The sequence below is a fragment of the Ananas comosus genome, linkage group 9 (genome assembly GCF_001540865.1).
Source record: "Ananas comosus cultivar F153 linkage group 9, ASM154086v1, whole genome shotgun sequence".
NCBI lineage: Eukaryota > Viridiplantae > Streptophyta > Magnoliopsida > Poales > Bromeliaceae > Ananas > Ananas comosus.
This window is the reverse complement of record NC_033629.1, coordinates 11,399,303-11,415,986: the sequence shown is the minus strand read 5'-3', so window position 1 is coordinate 11,415,986 and position 16,684 is coordinate 11,399,303. Positions and strand designations below refer to the sequence as shown.

General features: G+C 36.7%; 2 protein-coding genes across 2 annotated transcripts; both read left to right on the top strand.

Annotated features, from left to right (window-relative positions):
• LOC109715127 (beta-galactosidase 6) lies at nt 3,353-9,543 on the top strand. Its single transcript, XM_020239959.1, has 19 exons — nt 3,353-3,889; nt 4,165-4,260; nt 4,358-4,470; nt 4,561-4,627; nt 4,721-4,813; nt 4,913-5,056; nt 5,236-5,324; nt 5,506-5,611; nt 5,726-5,813; nt 5,918-6,036; nt 6,605-6,766; nt 6,989-7,206; nt 7,319-7,428; nt 7,547-7,656; nt 7,769-7,876; nt 8,032-8,139; nt 8,260-8,471; nt 8,810-9,146; nt 9,261-9,543. Exons 1-19 carry the CDS (start codon nt 3,728-3,730, stop codon nt 9,366-9,368), a joined length of 2,550 nt encoding a protein of 849 aa, XP_020095548.1. The 5' UTR covers nt 3,353-3,727; the 3' UTR covers nt 9,369-9,543.
• Nucleotides 9,545-16,655, top strand: LOC109714793 (zinc finger CCCH domain-containing protein 24). Its single transcript, XM_020239499.1, is given in 16 exon segments — nt 9,545-9,617; nt 10,265-10,678; nt 10,681-10,799; nt 11,518-11,610; nt 11,690-11,938; nt 12,087-12,159; nt 12,515-12,647; nt 12,735-12,888; nt 12,980-13,063; nt 13,337-13,459; nt 13,588-13,758; nt 13,844-13,978; nt 14,493-14,588; nt 15,509-15,907; nt 16,089-16,132; nt 16,258-16,655. Coding segments are annotated over 16 exon segments (2,604 nt in total). The 3' UTR covers nt 16,502-16,655.

Sequence of the window (16,684 nt, the reverse complement as noted above, 5' to 3'; positions counted from 1 at the left end):
CCACAAAGAGTCTGCGATCGATGATCGGCATAGGTGATGTATTAGCGTATTCATATTTTCATGTATTTAAGATCTTTAATATATGTGACAAAACTATATCCGTCGGATTGAATTTGCAGACTTAAATCTCGATAAAAAAATGACAACAAAATTTTCTTTTTACTTAATTTTTTAATCATTAATCATATTGTTCACTTTTTTCCAAGCTAGATTTTGATGTTCAAATGGTGAGCAACGAAGTAAAAGTTTTGCTAACTTACAATTACTTTGTGATGGTGATGCCACGGTGTATACAATGTATCGTACCGTGCGTATCACTTTCCACTTGGAGAAAATTTCCATTCATTACAATTGACAAATAAATAAATAAATATATGAATAAAAATTAATACTATATTTATAAATAAATTTTGTAATATTTTATAAATTAGCATGTGTTGTTAGAGGTGGCAATCCAGTTCGCTCGTGTTCGACTCGATAACAGCTCGAATACATATATTTTATATTTATATAATTTATTTAATTTATATTTATATATAAATAATAATTATATATATAATATATATTTTTATTATTTAATTTTTAGCAAAATAAAAATATAAAGGCGAGCTTAATTATAAAAAGACTTATTTATATGTAAAGTTTCAACTGTTAGATCAAAGTCTAATGGATAAAATTTTATAAATTTATTTTTTATATATATTCAATTTAATCTTTTTAACTTATTATTCATTGGCCAGCTCGTGAGCCAGCTCGTGTTCGATTCGTTTATTAACGAGCCGAACATGAGCAATTTTTCAACTCGATACTTTAATGAGCCAGCTCATGTTCGGCTCGTTTACACCCCTATGTGTTGTAGTATTTAATCAGTGAAAAGATGTAAATCACGGGAAGGTAAACATGACTAATAATTTTAATGTCGAAATCCATCTATTAAATTATATAGTTTGTACAATATTTTGAGATTTATTAATAAATAAAATATTTTTATTTCAGAATTAATATCTAATTATTTATTTATTATATTTAAAATTTGACACTTAAATAATAGTAGATCTTTCCTTACTTCCCAACCAACTTCACACAGTATGGTCCTCTCTTTAATAAATAGCCAGTAGAGCACATTTTCAATTTAAAGAGAAAAATTTTACCGTTTGGTGCAGGGTTAAGAAAAAATTAGTTATTCCAGAAATATTGTTAAATTTAGGGTTAAGGTGGGGTTAGAATATTTTTGTGTTTGGTTGGGAATTGGAGTTAGTCCAGGATAGTAAAAAATAGTATTTGGTTGGAATAGGTGGGATAAGAAGGATAGTAAATTATTATAAATAGAAAATAATATTTGATTGAGATTTGGTGGGGTTAGGTGGGGTTAGCTAATCCGGGATAACTCATTTGAGATGGGATTAGCTAACCCCACCCATTTTTAAAAATATTTGGGGATAAAATGAGGGTTAAGGAGTTATTCCACCCCTTAACCCCCAACCAAACGGAGGCTAGGGTTCAACAACTGAAAAAATACTCACTAACTAAATGCCGCAGATACAAATACAAAATACGAAACACGACACGATTCAGTCAAAACAATCCGACAGCTTTCGAAAAATTAGGATACAAATACGACATAAACATCACAAATAAAATATAATATTATTAATATATAAATATATATTATTATATATAAAAAATATATTTCAACAATAGTCAAAAAGTCAAAATATTTACATCTTACATTACATCTGCATGAAAAAAAAGAAAAATTTATATTTTTTAATAAGATGAGCTATAGTCTCTGCCAAACGTATGTTCATGACGTCTTTATATTGGATATAAATAAGGTATAAATATGCCAGACTTATAAAAGTATCTACGAGATATTTCTCCCTACCATCTAAACTATCAAAAAATAATAATATATATTTTATTAAATAATATGGATGGGATCATAGTCCTGGTGTTTGGTGTCACTAGTGTAATCATTGTGTGTAGGTGTGCTTTTTTTTTTTTTTTTTTTTTCGTTTTTTCTTTCCCTTCACATTTCTTTTGATATCTTTTTTGACATTTTGTATCCTACGAATCATGGTGTTTGGTTCTCTGACGTAATGCAGGTGAGGGGTTGGAAAAGTTGTTGTGCGTTCCACTTTGGGAATGGAAACTTTAACTCGAAATAAATTCATATTTATAAAGATCTCCTCCTTGAACCTATATCTATAACTACAATAATCTATACCTATAAATGCAGTGTCCGGCAGCCACGTGGCACCTCTGGATAATTTTTGTATTTATTTATTTTTCGTAAGAAGAACTAAGAATGTTTGAATTAAAAGCACTAACTAAATGAGACACACATGATTCCTCCTCCATTATTTTTAGTAAGAAAATCATTAGTATTGAGGTCCTTCTAATTCTAATAGCACAATAGTACCGAAACGAAAACATATAAAAATATTTTTTTTTATTTTTCAGTAAAATTATAAAAATTATATCGTAACTGACTTATTGCGATATATGAATAACAATATTACATACAGAAATAATATAATCTTATATTGTATTTTCTCACAATATGTAATGTAATCTCTCCGTAGTTTCAAATCGAGTCTTACTGTGTTTTAGTTTTTTCTTTGACTTTTTCTTATCAACTAATAAAGTTGTTAACTTTAACAAATCTAAAAATAGCTCCTCTTCCATCTCTTTTGGGCACCAAATTCGACTTATCATCGCGTTGCATGGTGATTAAGGTAATGATAGTGCGGTAGCAGAGACGAAACTTACTGAATAGCTTTTTTTTTTTAGAGAGATAGATAGCATGCTATCCACTTCGTTTATTTAATTTAGAAATAAACTTAGCTATTCCAATTTGAAACCTCGGGTACCAACCATTAAGCACTTTGCCACTTGCTCTAGGATAGTCTGTAAGTAATTACTTTTGTTTTATATGTTTTCTATATTTTCTTTTCCTTTCCTAGGCTTAATATTTATGAGTTTAATTACTCTATTATTTTAAATATGCAAATTTACTAGAAATCTTTTCCACTCTCCTAAAGGGTGAAAAAAAAAAAAGAAAAAAAAAGCGTAAGGATCTATTTCAAAATCGCTAACAATTGAGGGGTGTCTCCGTACAATTATACCCAATTATGTTTATTAGAGAAAATCTTAATTAATTTCCTCCCGCCATCAATGTTACGTAGCTCAATTATGAACACACAACAAACAAATTTAAAGGACAAACGCCGCAGCTCAACCCTTTCCCCACTTCATTAAAATAATAAATAAAAATACAATACAAATCTTGCAAAAAAAAAATAATTTTTAATTAATTAATTAATGCAATTGATTTTTCCTTCCACTCCACCACCATTAATTTGCTTCACTCCTCTCTCTCGCTTCCAACACCACCATACTCCTTTCCCTCCTCCCCACAAGAAACCCCAAAAACAAAAAAAAAAAAGGGAAAAAATTAAAGTTTGTGGTAAAAGAGATGACTCACTCTTCTTGAATTATTATATATATAAGTAGAAGCATCCCTTTTCCTCTACTAGTACAATTACTACTACTACACAGCACGCACACAACTAATCCCCTATCCCCCCCCCACCCCCCATGCGTTGAGAAAAAGCACAGCACAATTTTTTGAGCTAAACCCACCCCATCTCCCCATCTTTTGCTACTTTTGCCACTTTTGCCAACCGACATTCCTATTGGGGCAGCAGCACCAGCAGCCTCAAGAATGCTCCTCTTCTTGCTTCTCTTCTTGATCAGATTCTCCGATTCGGAGATCGCTGCAGGCGCCGCCGCCGTCGTCGGCTACGATCACCGCGCCATCCTCATCGACGGCGCCCGCCGCGTCCTCGTCTCCGGCTCCATCCACTACCCTCGCAGCACCCCCGAGGTGAGGTGTCTTTTCAGATCAATCTAATAGAAAACGGCTCAAAAAATACTTTTCGTACCGTCATAAAATAAATTATGTCACGTGTACAGATAGACAGACAGATAGACAGACGTAAGTCATTAAGTAGTGTATGTATATGGGGAATTGAACCTACGACCTTAGATAACAAAATGGCTCAGTGATAGTCTTAGTCCCTGTTAGGGATAAAAGAGCCAATTTATACTGTTGTGGAGTGTAGTTGCTAATGGTGGAATGGGGAAATTGGTTGAGTGCAGATGTGGCCGGACCTGATACAGAAATCGAAGGACGGCGGGCTCGACGTTATCGAGACTTATGTTTTCTGGGATCTTCATGAACCTGTTAGAAACCAGGCATGATTCTCATTATAGAGACCCTTTACATTTTTTGGTCATGTTAATCCAATTCTCTTTGTATGTTACTTTCTAACGAAATTCGGCATGGATATAGTATGATTTTGAGGGGAGAAAGGACCTGGTGAAGTTCGTAAAGACGGTCGCGGCGGCCGGACTCTATGTTCATCTCCGCATTGGCCCGTATGTCTGCGCCGAGTGGAATTATGGGTGAGATTAAATTTCTCACCCAATTTGATAATTTTGTATGTTTTCTTTGTGTGAATTTGTTATCTCTAATTTGTTTATAATTTGGTGCAGGGGATTCCCAGTTTGGCTACATTTCATCCCTGGTATCAAGTTTAGGACCGACAACGAGCCTTTCAAGGTTCATTTATTTAATTCTAACCCTGTGTTTTACAAATTTTTTTTTTTAAAAAAACCAAAATTCTTAGCTTATTTGGGTCTTCTTTGTTTCTAGGCAGAGATGCAAAGATTCACGGCAAAGATCGTCGATATGATGAAGCAGGAGAACCTTTATGCATCGCAAGGCGGACCCATCATCTTGTCCCAGGTTTGGTTACTCTTCAAAGTTCTCATCTTCGTTGAAAATCTTATACTGTTGCTTCTCAGATGTAAATAATGTTTTCGCGCGTCCTCAACTTGTTTTTAGATCGAAAATGAATATGGAAACATCGACTCGGCTTATGGACCTGCAGCAAAGACGTACATCAACTGGGCTGCATCGATGGCTGTGTCACTCGACACGGGCGTTCCCTGGGTAATGTGCCAGCAAGCTGATGCTCCTGACCCTGTTGTAAGTGCTTCATGTCTGATCATATCTTCGCTACAAGGAGGATAAACTTTGTCCCGAGCTTATTTACCGATTTGATCAAAATTGTTTACTATCTTTGTCTATTCGCAATTTGCCATTCGTGATGGAGTGAGTTCATATATTGATGTTAATCTGTGTTTATCACGATGCAAAATCTGCAGATCAACACTTGCAATGGTTTCTACTGTGATCAGTTCACTCCAAACTCCAACAATAAACCAAAGATGTGGACGGAAAACTGGACCGGATGGTAAGGGGCTTTACACCAATTGCATAAGTTTGATGGAAATCAACTTATATTGAACAATTCTCTTCGAAGAGAAGCTTACTAATAAGGTCTTGATACACGCATGTTAAACAGAGGATCTCCAGTGGCGCAATATTCATATATGATCGCCAAGGTTGTTTATAATTCTTTCTTGTTTAAATAGGTATCGTTCTTTTGGCGGTGCAGTGCCATATAGACCCGTTGAAGACATTGCGTTTGCTGTTGCGCGATTCTTTGAACGTGGTGGTACATTCCAAAACTACTACATGGTATCAATTCTGAGTTGGTAGTTAAAACTTGCTATGTTAGGATTTCTATTCCTTGTTATACTAAGAGATGTTCGATTTTCCCTGTTTGTTATAACGTTCTCCACTATTCGTCAGTACCATGGCGGAACCAATTTTGGCCGCAGTTCAGGGGGACCTTTTATTTCGACAAGTTATGACTATGATGCTCCGATAGACGAGTATGGTAAGCTTGTTATCTTACATTTCCTGCTGGTACTGTAAGTCATATATTTTTCAGAAAGGTTTTGTGTCTCCATTTATTTCACTTTCTTCATTTATTGATTGCAGGGTTCATTAGGCAGCCGAAGTGGGGTCACTTACGAGATCTACACAAATCAATAAAGCTTTGCGAAGCTGCGTTGATAGCAACTGATCCAACATATACTTCTCTTGGTACAAACCTGGAGGTAACTAGTGCCTTATTTTTATTGTATTTTCATGCATAATTTGTACAATTTTTTTATATTTTCATTGATTTTCGTATAATTTGTACTCATGTGCTAATTGTAATATCTTTGGCTGGCTCAAAGATAAAAAAATATGGATGGTTTGTACTGGATTTGTTATTACAGGTAGTAGTTAAAATGCAGTATTTCATAACCATACTCTTACAGACTAGAACAAAGTGATAATTTAATTTCAAAAGTATGTTTATTTGACAATTTGGAAAATCTTTTTCCTTTGTTAATTTTTTCCTTTGAATTTAGTACTTGTCTCACTATTATTACCAGTGTCTCAAAACACTGGTTTGCGTGCATGACATTTAGCATGCTTTAGTTCATTTTACTGCATTTTCATTTTGAATATCATCATAGTCCAAAGAATTACGATACTATAGGCAGGAAATTGGTGTCTAATTGTCTTGTTTTATGACTCCTTTTATATATATTTGTTTTTTCTAGGTGCATTTTTGAACATAACGGTTATGATTTCTCTTATTTTTAATTCTTCTTCTTTATTTATTTTCTTCTTTAGGCTCATGTGTATAAGACAGCAGGGGCTTGCACAGCATTTCTTGCGAATATCGACAGCCAATCTGATGCAACTGTTACTTTTAACGGGAAGTCATATCATCTACCTGCGTGGTCTGTGAGCATCTTACCCGACTGCCAGAATGTCGTATTCAATACCGCTCAGGTATTATATTGTAATTTGAATTGTTCAATAACTATTCATGTTTATGCTCGCACTTGTAGAGTGTCGTAGCAGACGTCCAAGTGAGGTGGTACTTTGTGCTTTCTGCTGAACATCTATTCATGTTTTTATCTCAATACTTTTTTTCTGGAAACTTTCTGTTTCACGACATAAACAAAAGGCAGTATTTCACGCCTTGAACTGATCAAATTTGTTTTTCTGCAGATAAACTCCCAAACCTCTTCTGCGGAGATGAGGTATCTAAATTCCTACAATCAAACCTCTGACGATTCTCTTGATTCCTCTGGGACACCACAATCACAATGGAGCTATGTAATAGAACCTGTTGGTATCTCAAAGGCCGATGCCTTCACAAAAACTGGATTGCTAGAGCAAATAAATACTACTGCAGATGCGAGTGATTATCTATGGTATTCAACAAGGTGAAGAGGATTATTCTTTACTAGTTTTCTTGTGTCGTCATCGTGTTTACGTGGAATGCTTATCCTCGGATTAACATTGACTACTCAATGGGTTTTAATGGTATTCTTGCAGCATTGAGATCACCGGCAATGAGCCGTTTCTTTTAAATGGAACTCAATCTAATCTCCTCGTGAACTCACTTGGTCACGTCCTTCGAGTTTTTGTCAACGGAAAATTGTCAGGTAATGCGTTTCATGTTGAACTGAATAAATTGAATCTGAGACGAAAAACTGAAAAAGGTTTGCATTTTATTGTTTGAACTTTAGCATCTAAAATTTCATTGTTGTAACGTTTATTCAGCTAGTGGGATGGGAAGCAGTAGCAATGCAGCAGTTGCAGTACAGAAGCTTATTACGCTCGCACCAGGAAAGAACACTATGGATCTTTTAAGCGCCACTGTTGGTCTACAGGTTCTTCTTAACCTCCCTTCAAAGGAATCATTTTTCCCCCCCTATTTATTTCGCTTTTTTTTTTTTTTACTAATCTTCTCTTTGAATTCGTTTTGTTCTTTATATTTTTCAGAATTATGGGGCATTCTTTGATTTATCGGGTGCTGGAGTTACCGGTCCGGTAAAGTTGAGCGGACCAAATGGCACATTAGATTTATCTTCAAAACTGTGGACATACCAGGTTGTTCAATAGTACATTAATAACAGTTCCATCACCTTGTTTCCGAATTAAGTGGGTTACTTACGCAAATAATTTCGTAATATGCCGGTCTATTTAGCTTATGTCTCTATTGTTAAGATTATTCTTGAATTCACGGTTTACTTTTACTTATGCAGATTGGACTTAAAGGGGAAGACTCGCAGCTATATGAGAATTCTGATGATTCTTCTGAATGGGTCTCAGATTCTACCTTGCCGATGAATCAACCTCTGATATGGTACAAGGTCGGTGTTTGGCGTCTCTACCGTCCTCCCACATTTGTTGTTTAAAGTTATTTTATACTCTAGACTAACAAGATTATGATACATAATCGACGAACTTATCACGTCCTTCCAATGACGCAGACAAAGTTTGCTGCCCCAGAGGGTGATGGCCCGGTCGCGATAGACTTTACGGGCATGGGGAAAGGAGAGGCATGGGTGAACGGGCAGAGTATTGGCCGGTTTTGGCCCACTTACCTCGCTCCGCCGAACGGTTGCGTCACCTCTTGCAGCTACAAAGGAACCTACAATTCTGGCAAATGCCTCAAGAACTGCGGGAAACCTTCTCAAACTATGTAAGAATTTCTATTATCTGTCGATCTTCTGTTTTCAGGGTTTATCGCGAATTTACTCTCTGTAAGTTTAACCTGGATGTCAATTTCTTAGTTCCAACATAGTAGTTTCATCCTCGAAATTTGTTCAGCGAAATAATTAAGTACTCTCTTTTACCCTACCAAATGAAATGCGCCAGTCATGGACTTCCCTTTGTTAAGTTGAAACTCTCGGGAAAATTTCAACTGCTGCTGAAGTTTAGGGATGAAATTGAAATCGCCGGTCCAACTTAAGAACAAAAATTTGTAATCAGAACACATGAAATGAGCTAAATTAATGTGAACAAAACATATATAAGCAGGTATCACGTTCCTCGGTCGTTTCTCCGATCGGGAAGCAATGATTTGGTTCTTTTCGAGGAGGTTGGCGGGGACCCGACTAAAATATCTTTCGCGGTTAAGCAGAGTGGGAGTTTGTGTGCACATGTTTCCGAGCTACATCCAGCCCCAGTAGATGCTTTTATGACTCCAGAAAAGAAGATGGGGAGGCCCGGTCCGATGGTCCGATTGGAGTGCCCGAACCCGAACCAGGTCATCTCCGCAATCAAGTTTGCAAGCTTCGGGACCCCGAATGGTGCATGCGGAAGTTACAGCCACGGCGAATGCAGTAGTTCTACCACCCTTGCCGTCGTTCAAGAGGTACATATATATTATATATATATGTATTGTATCTGCAACAGTAGAAGTTAGGCATTTGGCAAATGAAAGTAAAATTCTTTGTTCTTAAGTTTGGTTTGTGAAATATCTTTGTAGGCTTGTCTTGGAGCGAGGAGTTGTAGCGTCGGAGTGTCGACCGAGATGTTTGGAGATCCGTGTAGAGGGGTCACGAAGAGCCTCGCGATCGAAGCGGCATGCTTGTGATCGAGTTAACCAAACAGTGGGAGCAAAGTGTATTTTCTAGATATGAGAATGCAAATTAAAGTGTATTATTTATGAGGAATAAGTATGTTAGGTGATGATTGAAATTGTGCAATCTGTGAAATAAGAAGTACCAGTTATCTCTCATCCAGATATGAAAACTCGTAGTTTCAGTGAAGATGACGATATTTGTGTGGCTGCTTCTTAAGGATAATCTGACGAAGAGAAAGGATAATCTAATAGTAAGTACAAGTAAAGGGCATTAAATCTCTAACCAATCGAGCCAAAATGCCTAAAATGCCTACTTTTATTGTTGGCTTCGTCATAAATAAAATTTAGGGCAAATTTTAAATACCATCCATGTAATTTCGTACTTTTTCATTTCAGTATCATATAGTTTAAAGTATATTAATTTAGTATCTTGTAATTTTATTTTTCTCTTTTCGTTAGCTCTTTCGTTAATATTTCGTTAAATTATATACAAAAAATTTCAGATATTCCACCTAGATTTATCAAATATTTTTTTAAGTACTTTTTAGTTTTAAGTTTATCACTAATTTAATAAAAAAATAATTAAAAAATAATAAAAAGAGAAAAATAAAACTGTGGGGTATTAAATCGATACACTTTAAATTACAGTGTACCAAAGTGAAAAAGTGCAAAGAAGAGAAAAAAATTAAAAATTAATTATTGTAACTTCTTTTCACACTTTTATATGCTAATATGAAAATTTTTGATTAAACAAATATAAAAAGTAGGACAAATACAGTTCTAAAGCTATTATTGGCTTTCTACGAAACAAATCATAGTAAAAAATTAATTTTTATCCAAACTCTGGTTTCAGAGAATTAGTTTCCAATAAACGAACAGAGCATAAATTTACTGAGTTGTGGGACCAGGTTCGACCCAGGTTCGACCCTGTAATAACCAAAAAAATAGGATTTGGGGATTTTGCGTCAGAGCCCCTAAAACCCCAACACTTCGATCCCATGGAGACCGATGCGGCGCCCACGCGAGAGGAGGCGCCGCCGAACCCACCTCCTCCTTGGAGAAGCGAAAGAGGGAAGAGGAGGAGGAGGAGGAGGAGGAGGAGGAGGAGGGAGAAGAGGATGCGGAGACAACGAAGAGGAAGAACCCCTTGTGGAAGACGAGCTTGTGCTCGTACTACCGGCGCCGGAACCCCAGCGGCGGCGGCGGCGGCGGCGGTGGCCGCGGATGTAGCCACGGCGACGCGTGCCGCTACGCGCACAGCGAGGCCGAGCTCCGTCCCCGCCCCGACAACACCTGGGATCCCACCTCCCTCCGCGCCAAGAAGCTGATGAGGAGAAAGGCGAGGAGGCGCCGACGGTGGACGAGGCGTCGCTCGACAAGTGCCTCATCGGCCTCCCGAGGAAGTGGAACTCCGAGGGGTTGAAGAGGTTCCTTGATGATCAGGCAAGTGGAAAATCGGCTCCTTGGAATCAAATATGAAGAGAATTCTATTGATTTCGGTTCGAAATATCTCAATTTGATTCAATTGGAAGGGATGGGAAATCATTTCAATATGTCTACTTTTTCCTAACATATCTGTTGTTCATTAAATAGTGACAGAACTAATAGAATTATTCTATGAAGAAGCATTTTTCGACTAAGGATATTAATAACTAAAGAGCAAGTGAAATTTCACCAAATTCAATATTATGAATGGTGGGTTTTGGACGTATTATGTGAAATGCCACAAATGCTTCCAAATCCATTGAAATCGACGGAATTGGCAAAGCTAGAAACTGGTAAGATGATGAGTAAAATAAGAAAAACCTAGAAAGTGTTTCATTTTGCAAGTTTAGGTTTAACAGTTGATGATAGTTCAATTTCAGTACAAACAAAAAATGAAGGAAAACAGTTTTAGGATAGTTTCATGTCTTACAGTGTATTCAGTTTTAGGAAACAGCTTTAGCCTGCTATGTCATAGTCTCTTTGTTATGTCAGTATAAGTAGATCTTACTTATCTTCTGTTATTATCTTATCTAGGAATCTCTACTGTCTTCGAGATTGATCATAGAATCATACTTTGATATAACATTGCCATAGGCCTTTATTTATCACAACTTCAACAAGCTCAAGCTTTCCATATTTATATGGGATTGTGACCAAAGCTTACTACTTTTTTCAGGGAATTTCGTATAAGACAATGAAAAAGAAGAAGGGAATGTCTGTTGGTTTTGTGACCTTTGAGAATACTGAACAGCTCAAAAGCACTATTGAGGTAGTCTTTTGTACTTAATGGACAGGTTGAGGATTTGTGGAAAGTCTGTAATTTTCTTTCACTTTTGAATTATTTGTAGATTTTGAATGAGAAGTCCAATGGTGGAAAGGAAATAAAGGTTGCAGATGCCATCCGTAAATCTCATCAAAACAAAGGGCAGCATGCTGATAATCAGTCGGGAAGTGACAATGAAGAAACTTCTGCCGTGGAAGGTTTGTCTTCGAGAACAAAAAGTGCCCGTGATGTGGTCACTCCACTTGCTCATATGCCCTACAGTGATCAGTTGGAGCACAAAAAGAATTCGTTGCTCCAAATCCTAAAGCGACTGGTGAGATAGTTTCGTGTCTTTTGGATGTGGATTATGTTGTGTAAAAACTATGTAATCTATAATATGCCTCATATTTTATTTCACAATTCTTGAATATATCTTAATGCTTGTGTGGCTATGAGTTTCTTGGTTTTCCATTTCATTGTAGACTCGGAATGCTCGGAAGGCTTGTCCAGATGGTGTTCCACTTCCGGATTGGATTATTAAATCTAGGGAGATAGGTAATGTCCATTGACTCGATGTATCGTCTTGGCATATATCCTCTTCATGAATACAATGTGGGCATTTTTCTACATAAAAAATCTACATAGGCGTCCATAAGTGGCAGATCATTTAATAATAATTATTAGATAAATTGTCTTAATAAATTTTCATGTATGTATGTGGTAAAACAACTTTGCATTTGTTTGATATTTGCATATTATTGTCATTACACAACATTTCTGCGGTAGGGTGACGCGTTTCAAAGTTGAATATTTACTACATCTGGTCATATTGCACAACTGAAATTGTTCTATTTTCTTTATTACCCATGTCACATAACATTGGAGTAAATAGCCTTTTTCAATCATCTAGGTGGCCTTCCATGCAAGCTTGAAGGCATACTAGAGTCACCGGTGATAAACGGATACCGCAACAAATGTGAGTTTTCTGTGGGTTATTCATTAGAGGGCAAACGAACAGTGGGGTTTATGCTTGGAAATTTCAGGTCACTTTATCACCTTTTTCCCTGTTTCATGTGAAGCAATAGTCTTGTATAGTTACTAATAGGTATTAAGTTACCATGTGACTGAAGGGAGGGTATGACAGCAATCGAGGAACCTGTGAACTGCCCAAATGTGTCTAGAGTTTCCTCAAAGTATGCTTCAATCTTTCAAGATTTCCTGCAGTCCTCCGCCTTACCTGTGTGGAGCAGAACCGATAACACTGGTTTTTGGCGTCAATTTACGGTATGCTTTTCTACAGTTTGGAAGTGCATAATTATTTACATCTTTTTGAGATGAGATTGCAGATTCTTATTCTCTTGGAGTTCCTAATTAGGTCCGAGAGGGAAGGGTTCCTGGTCAACTTGCTACTGCTGAAAATGCCGAGATCCAAATAGCAGAAGTCATGCTTATCATTCAGGTTAACTCATCTTACTGGAAAAGCTCAAATTTGTACAGTTTAGGTATTGTTTTTCCGCACATTGCACTATATACATGTACAAATCTCTCCATTAATGTATCAAAATTTTTTTCTCAAGTAATTCGTTGGAGGCAGAAAATTCTATGTATTCTCTGATAAAGAAAAACACAATTCAGTAATGTAAAATAAAATAAACTTTTAAAGGCCTCAACTTTGGAACATGTTTAGTCATTTTATCTTGCATTATGAATTTATGTTACTACTGTTATGCAGGTCTGTTCCACGGAAGTTGATGAAGATGTGATGAAAAATGAATTTGCCAAGTTGTCCATGGCTCTTGTACACGGAGCAGCTGCATCAGCTCCTCCACTACCTCTAACAACCATAATTGTGCAGGTGGGCTCTCACTTTTAGAAGAATAATTCTCTCCATTTTGTTTTCAGACTTGTTTCAATGTTAGAAGGATAATTCTGAGTCTTACTTTTTATTGATACTGCTATGAGAACTTAATATTTATCATGCAGGATCACAAAGGAATATCAAATGCCGCACCAGCTGATTGTCCGTTGATTCCACTACTGGTGCCAAAAATGGAAGGACAAGCTAGTTCAGAAAAGCTTGATATCGCTGAAGGAAGGATTCATGATTACATAAGCAATCTCCGCTTCTCTATATCACCAACAGCATTCTTTCAAGTTAGAAACTCCACTATATTCTTTTGAGTCGCTTTTTTTTTTGATTGATTAGAAAAATGTGCATTTTCCACTCACAAGTCTACAGGTTAATACTCTTGCTGCAGAAAGGTTGTATAGCCTTGCTGGTGATTGGGCTGACCTGAGTCCGGATACATTGCTCTTTGACATATGTTGTGGGACAGGAGCTATTGGCCTTACTTTAGCACACCGTGTTGGAATGGTACTCATCTTTGATTTTTCTTTCCCCCACTTTTAAGTAGCCTCTCTGGCCTGGGCTAAATCTTTGATTAAAATTGCAGGTTTGTCTTTTCTTAGTATTTGCTTTCTTATCAACACAGCTAGAAGATCTCATTCACTTTCATCATTCGGTTGTTTACATTGGAACCACTCATTTTTCTGGTGCCCTTTGTTTTGTGAATGTGATTTTGTGGTTCTAATTTAAGCTGCCTTAGGCAGTACTTTTGCTGCATGTATGAGAAACCTAATATTCCCTCTGGTTTATTTGTCACAAATAATATTATAGTAGTTTTCTAATTTGTCTCGGTAGAATGATCAGTTCATTTCATCTGCTCAATATGGAGCCTCATATTTTGTGCAGCATAACCTTAGTAGTTTGTTTACTATCTTAACTGTATCTTGAAGCTAGAATATTGATCTCAGAGGTGGTGAGATTTCCTTGTAATTTGTTCTTGATTGTTCATTCCGATTGATAAATTTCTACTATTCGTATGCAGGTTGTTGGCATTGAAATGAATGAATCAGCGGTATCAGATGCAAAGAGAAATGCAGTGATTAATGGCATAAAAAATTGTAGGTTTGTGTCTGGAAAGGTGAGTTTTACTCTTAGGAGTTTCTTTTCCTTAACTGCAACTTTTTTTTTTTTCGGTTTGATGCTATGTAAGTTACTAATTTTGGAATCCCAAGGATTCACTTTTGACTTGCTTTGCTGTATCGGTTGTGGAGAGAATGATAACAATTCATTCTCTTAGTTTCTAGTTGCTGTTGTGAACTGTGTTATTTTGGATGCTTTCAAAGTAAGTGCATGAGGAAGATGATGGAATAGGAAAACTGGAAAAGGAAAAGGCGTACATACATATTAGCCGTTTTCATTAGAGTCAGTTGATATGTTTTTTTGAACATTACTCAAAGATAGGTTTATATTTATTTGTGCATGAAAGCAGAATGAAGGAGAACCTTATATGTAATTTTACCATATGTTGTCAAACATGTTTTTAGTACAATAATATCACCTGCTAGCAGTTTATATTACTTGTTCACGTGATTTTATTTCCGAAATCTAGTGTAAAAATAATGAGTCTGCCCATGAGTTTGAGAATTTGATTGTATCAATACCAAGAATATCTTCCGGATGACTCCAATACAGAAGCAAATTATTATTTGGAGAAATGCAACTGAATTCATTGTGATATTTATAGCTAACGTCTAATATTTTGGGCTTGCCTTGTGATTATGTGTCTAGTTAGTAAAATTTCAAGTTTGTGCATTACAAATTCAATGTTAGGCATTTCATGCCTAATCAAGAGTATTTTTGTTTGTCATTGAACACTTAAAAGTAGACTTTTTGCTCCCATAGAGGGAATAAGTAAAATGTTTCGTGATTTTGTGGTGTTAAAACTTAGAGATTAGTTCTCAACGTCACGGCATTTGATGTATTCTTCTCTCAAAGTACTTCAGCTTCATTCTTTTTATTGCGGAAATAATCTTATATTTCCATGATGGGTATTAACAGGCAGAGGATGTGATGGGGTCTCTGCTCAAAGAGTATCTTGGAGCACCTCAGCAGGATAGCATAGTTTCTAATGATGTCTCAGAAACTGATACCATAGAGAAAGACAACAATGCCACAGAGAACAGTGGTGAGGATGTGCCAGCAAGTTTGGAGGATAAGAACGACCAAAAAATGGAAGACAGCACTGAAGAAAGTCATGGGAATATTGAAAAAGATGATGAAAATAATGATGGAATCTTGAGAAGTTGCACTAATGGGCTCGGCAACACCATTCAGGAGAACACTTCAGAGCGCAACAATGTTTCCGAAGAGAAAGGAGTGGCAGATGTTTCTTCTGTGCGCCAGTTCAAGAAAGTTGTTGCTATCGTTGATCCTCCACGAGTTGGACTTCACCCTGTGGTAATTTCTTGGTAACTCTGTGCATGTTGCACCTTTTTGTTGCAGTTCTGCTTCTTTTATTGTAAAAATCTTCTGTTTATGATTAACGAAGGAATTAAAGTTGCTCATTGTCAGCGAGTATTTCATTTTGCACATTGGCATGTTCGGGTAATATTAATATCACACTTCCAATGATTTCCAGGTGATCAAAGCTCTTAGGACTCATCCACGTATTCGGCGACTTGTGTAAGCGCCACATCTTAGCTCCCTAAGAAGAAATTTATAGTTTTCCATAGTCATGTATAAGACTTTTGTTGATAATGTATTTCAAAGATACTTTTTTTGACATTTCTATTTTTCTCCTTCACTAGGTATATTTCGTGCAATCCGGAGAGCTTGGTGGCGAACGCAATCGAGCTTTGCACGCCAACTGCCGACAGACCGGAGAAGAAGAAAGGCAATAGAGGGTGGCGGAACATGAGCAGTGCCGGTCTCGCTAGGTACCGTACAAAATCCATGCCTAATTCCGAGCCATTCCAGCCTGTTAGGGCGATGGCCGTCGATTTGTTCCCTCACACTCCTCACTGCGAGATGGTCATGCTTCTTGAGAGGTAAAACTGCGGCTTTTTTCTTGTTTCCTAAGAGTTATTCCTCCGTCCTTGCTAGTTGATCTGTTTCGAGAATAGATATACGTAAAATTTATTTATTCCGAGTCACGAATAACTCAAATGATTCTCCGATTTATGAATTAGAGCAGTAAGGCACAGATGATGTTTATGCATAAAAATTTGCTCTCTA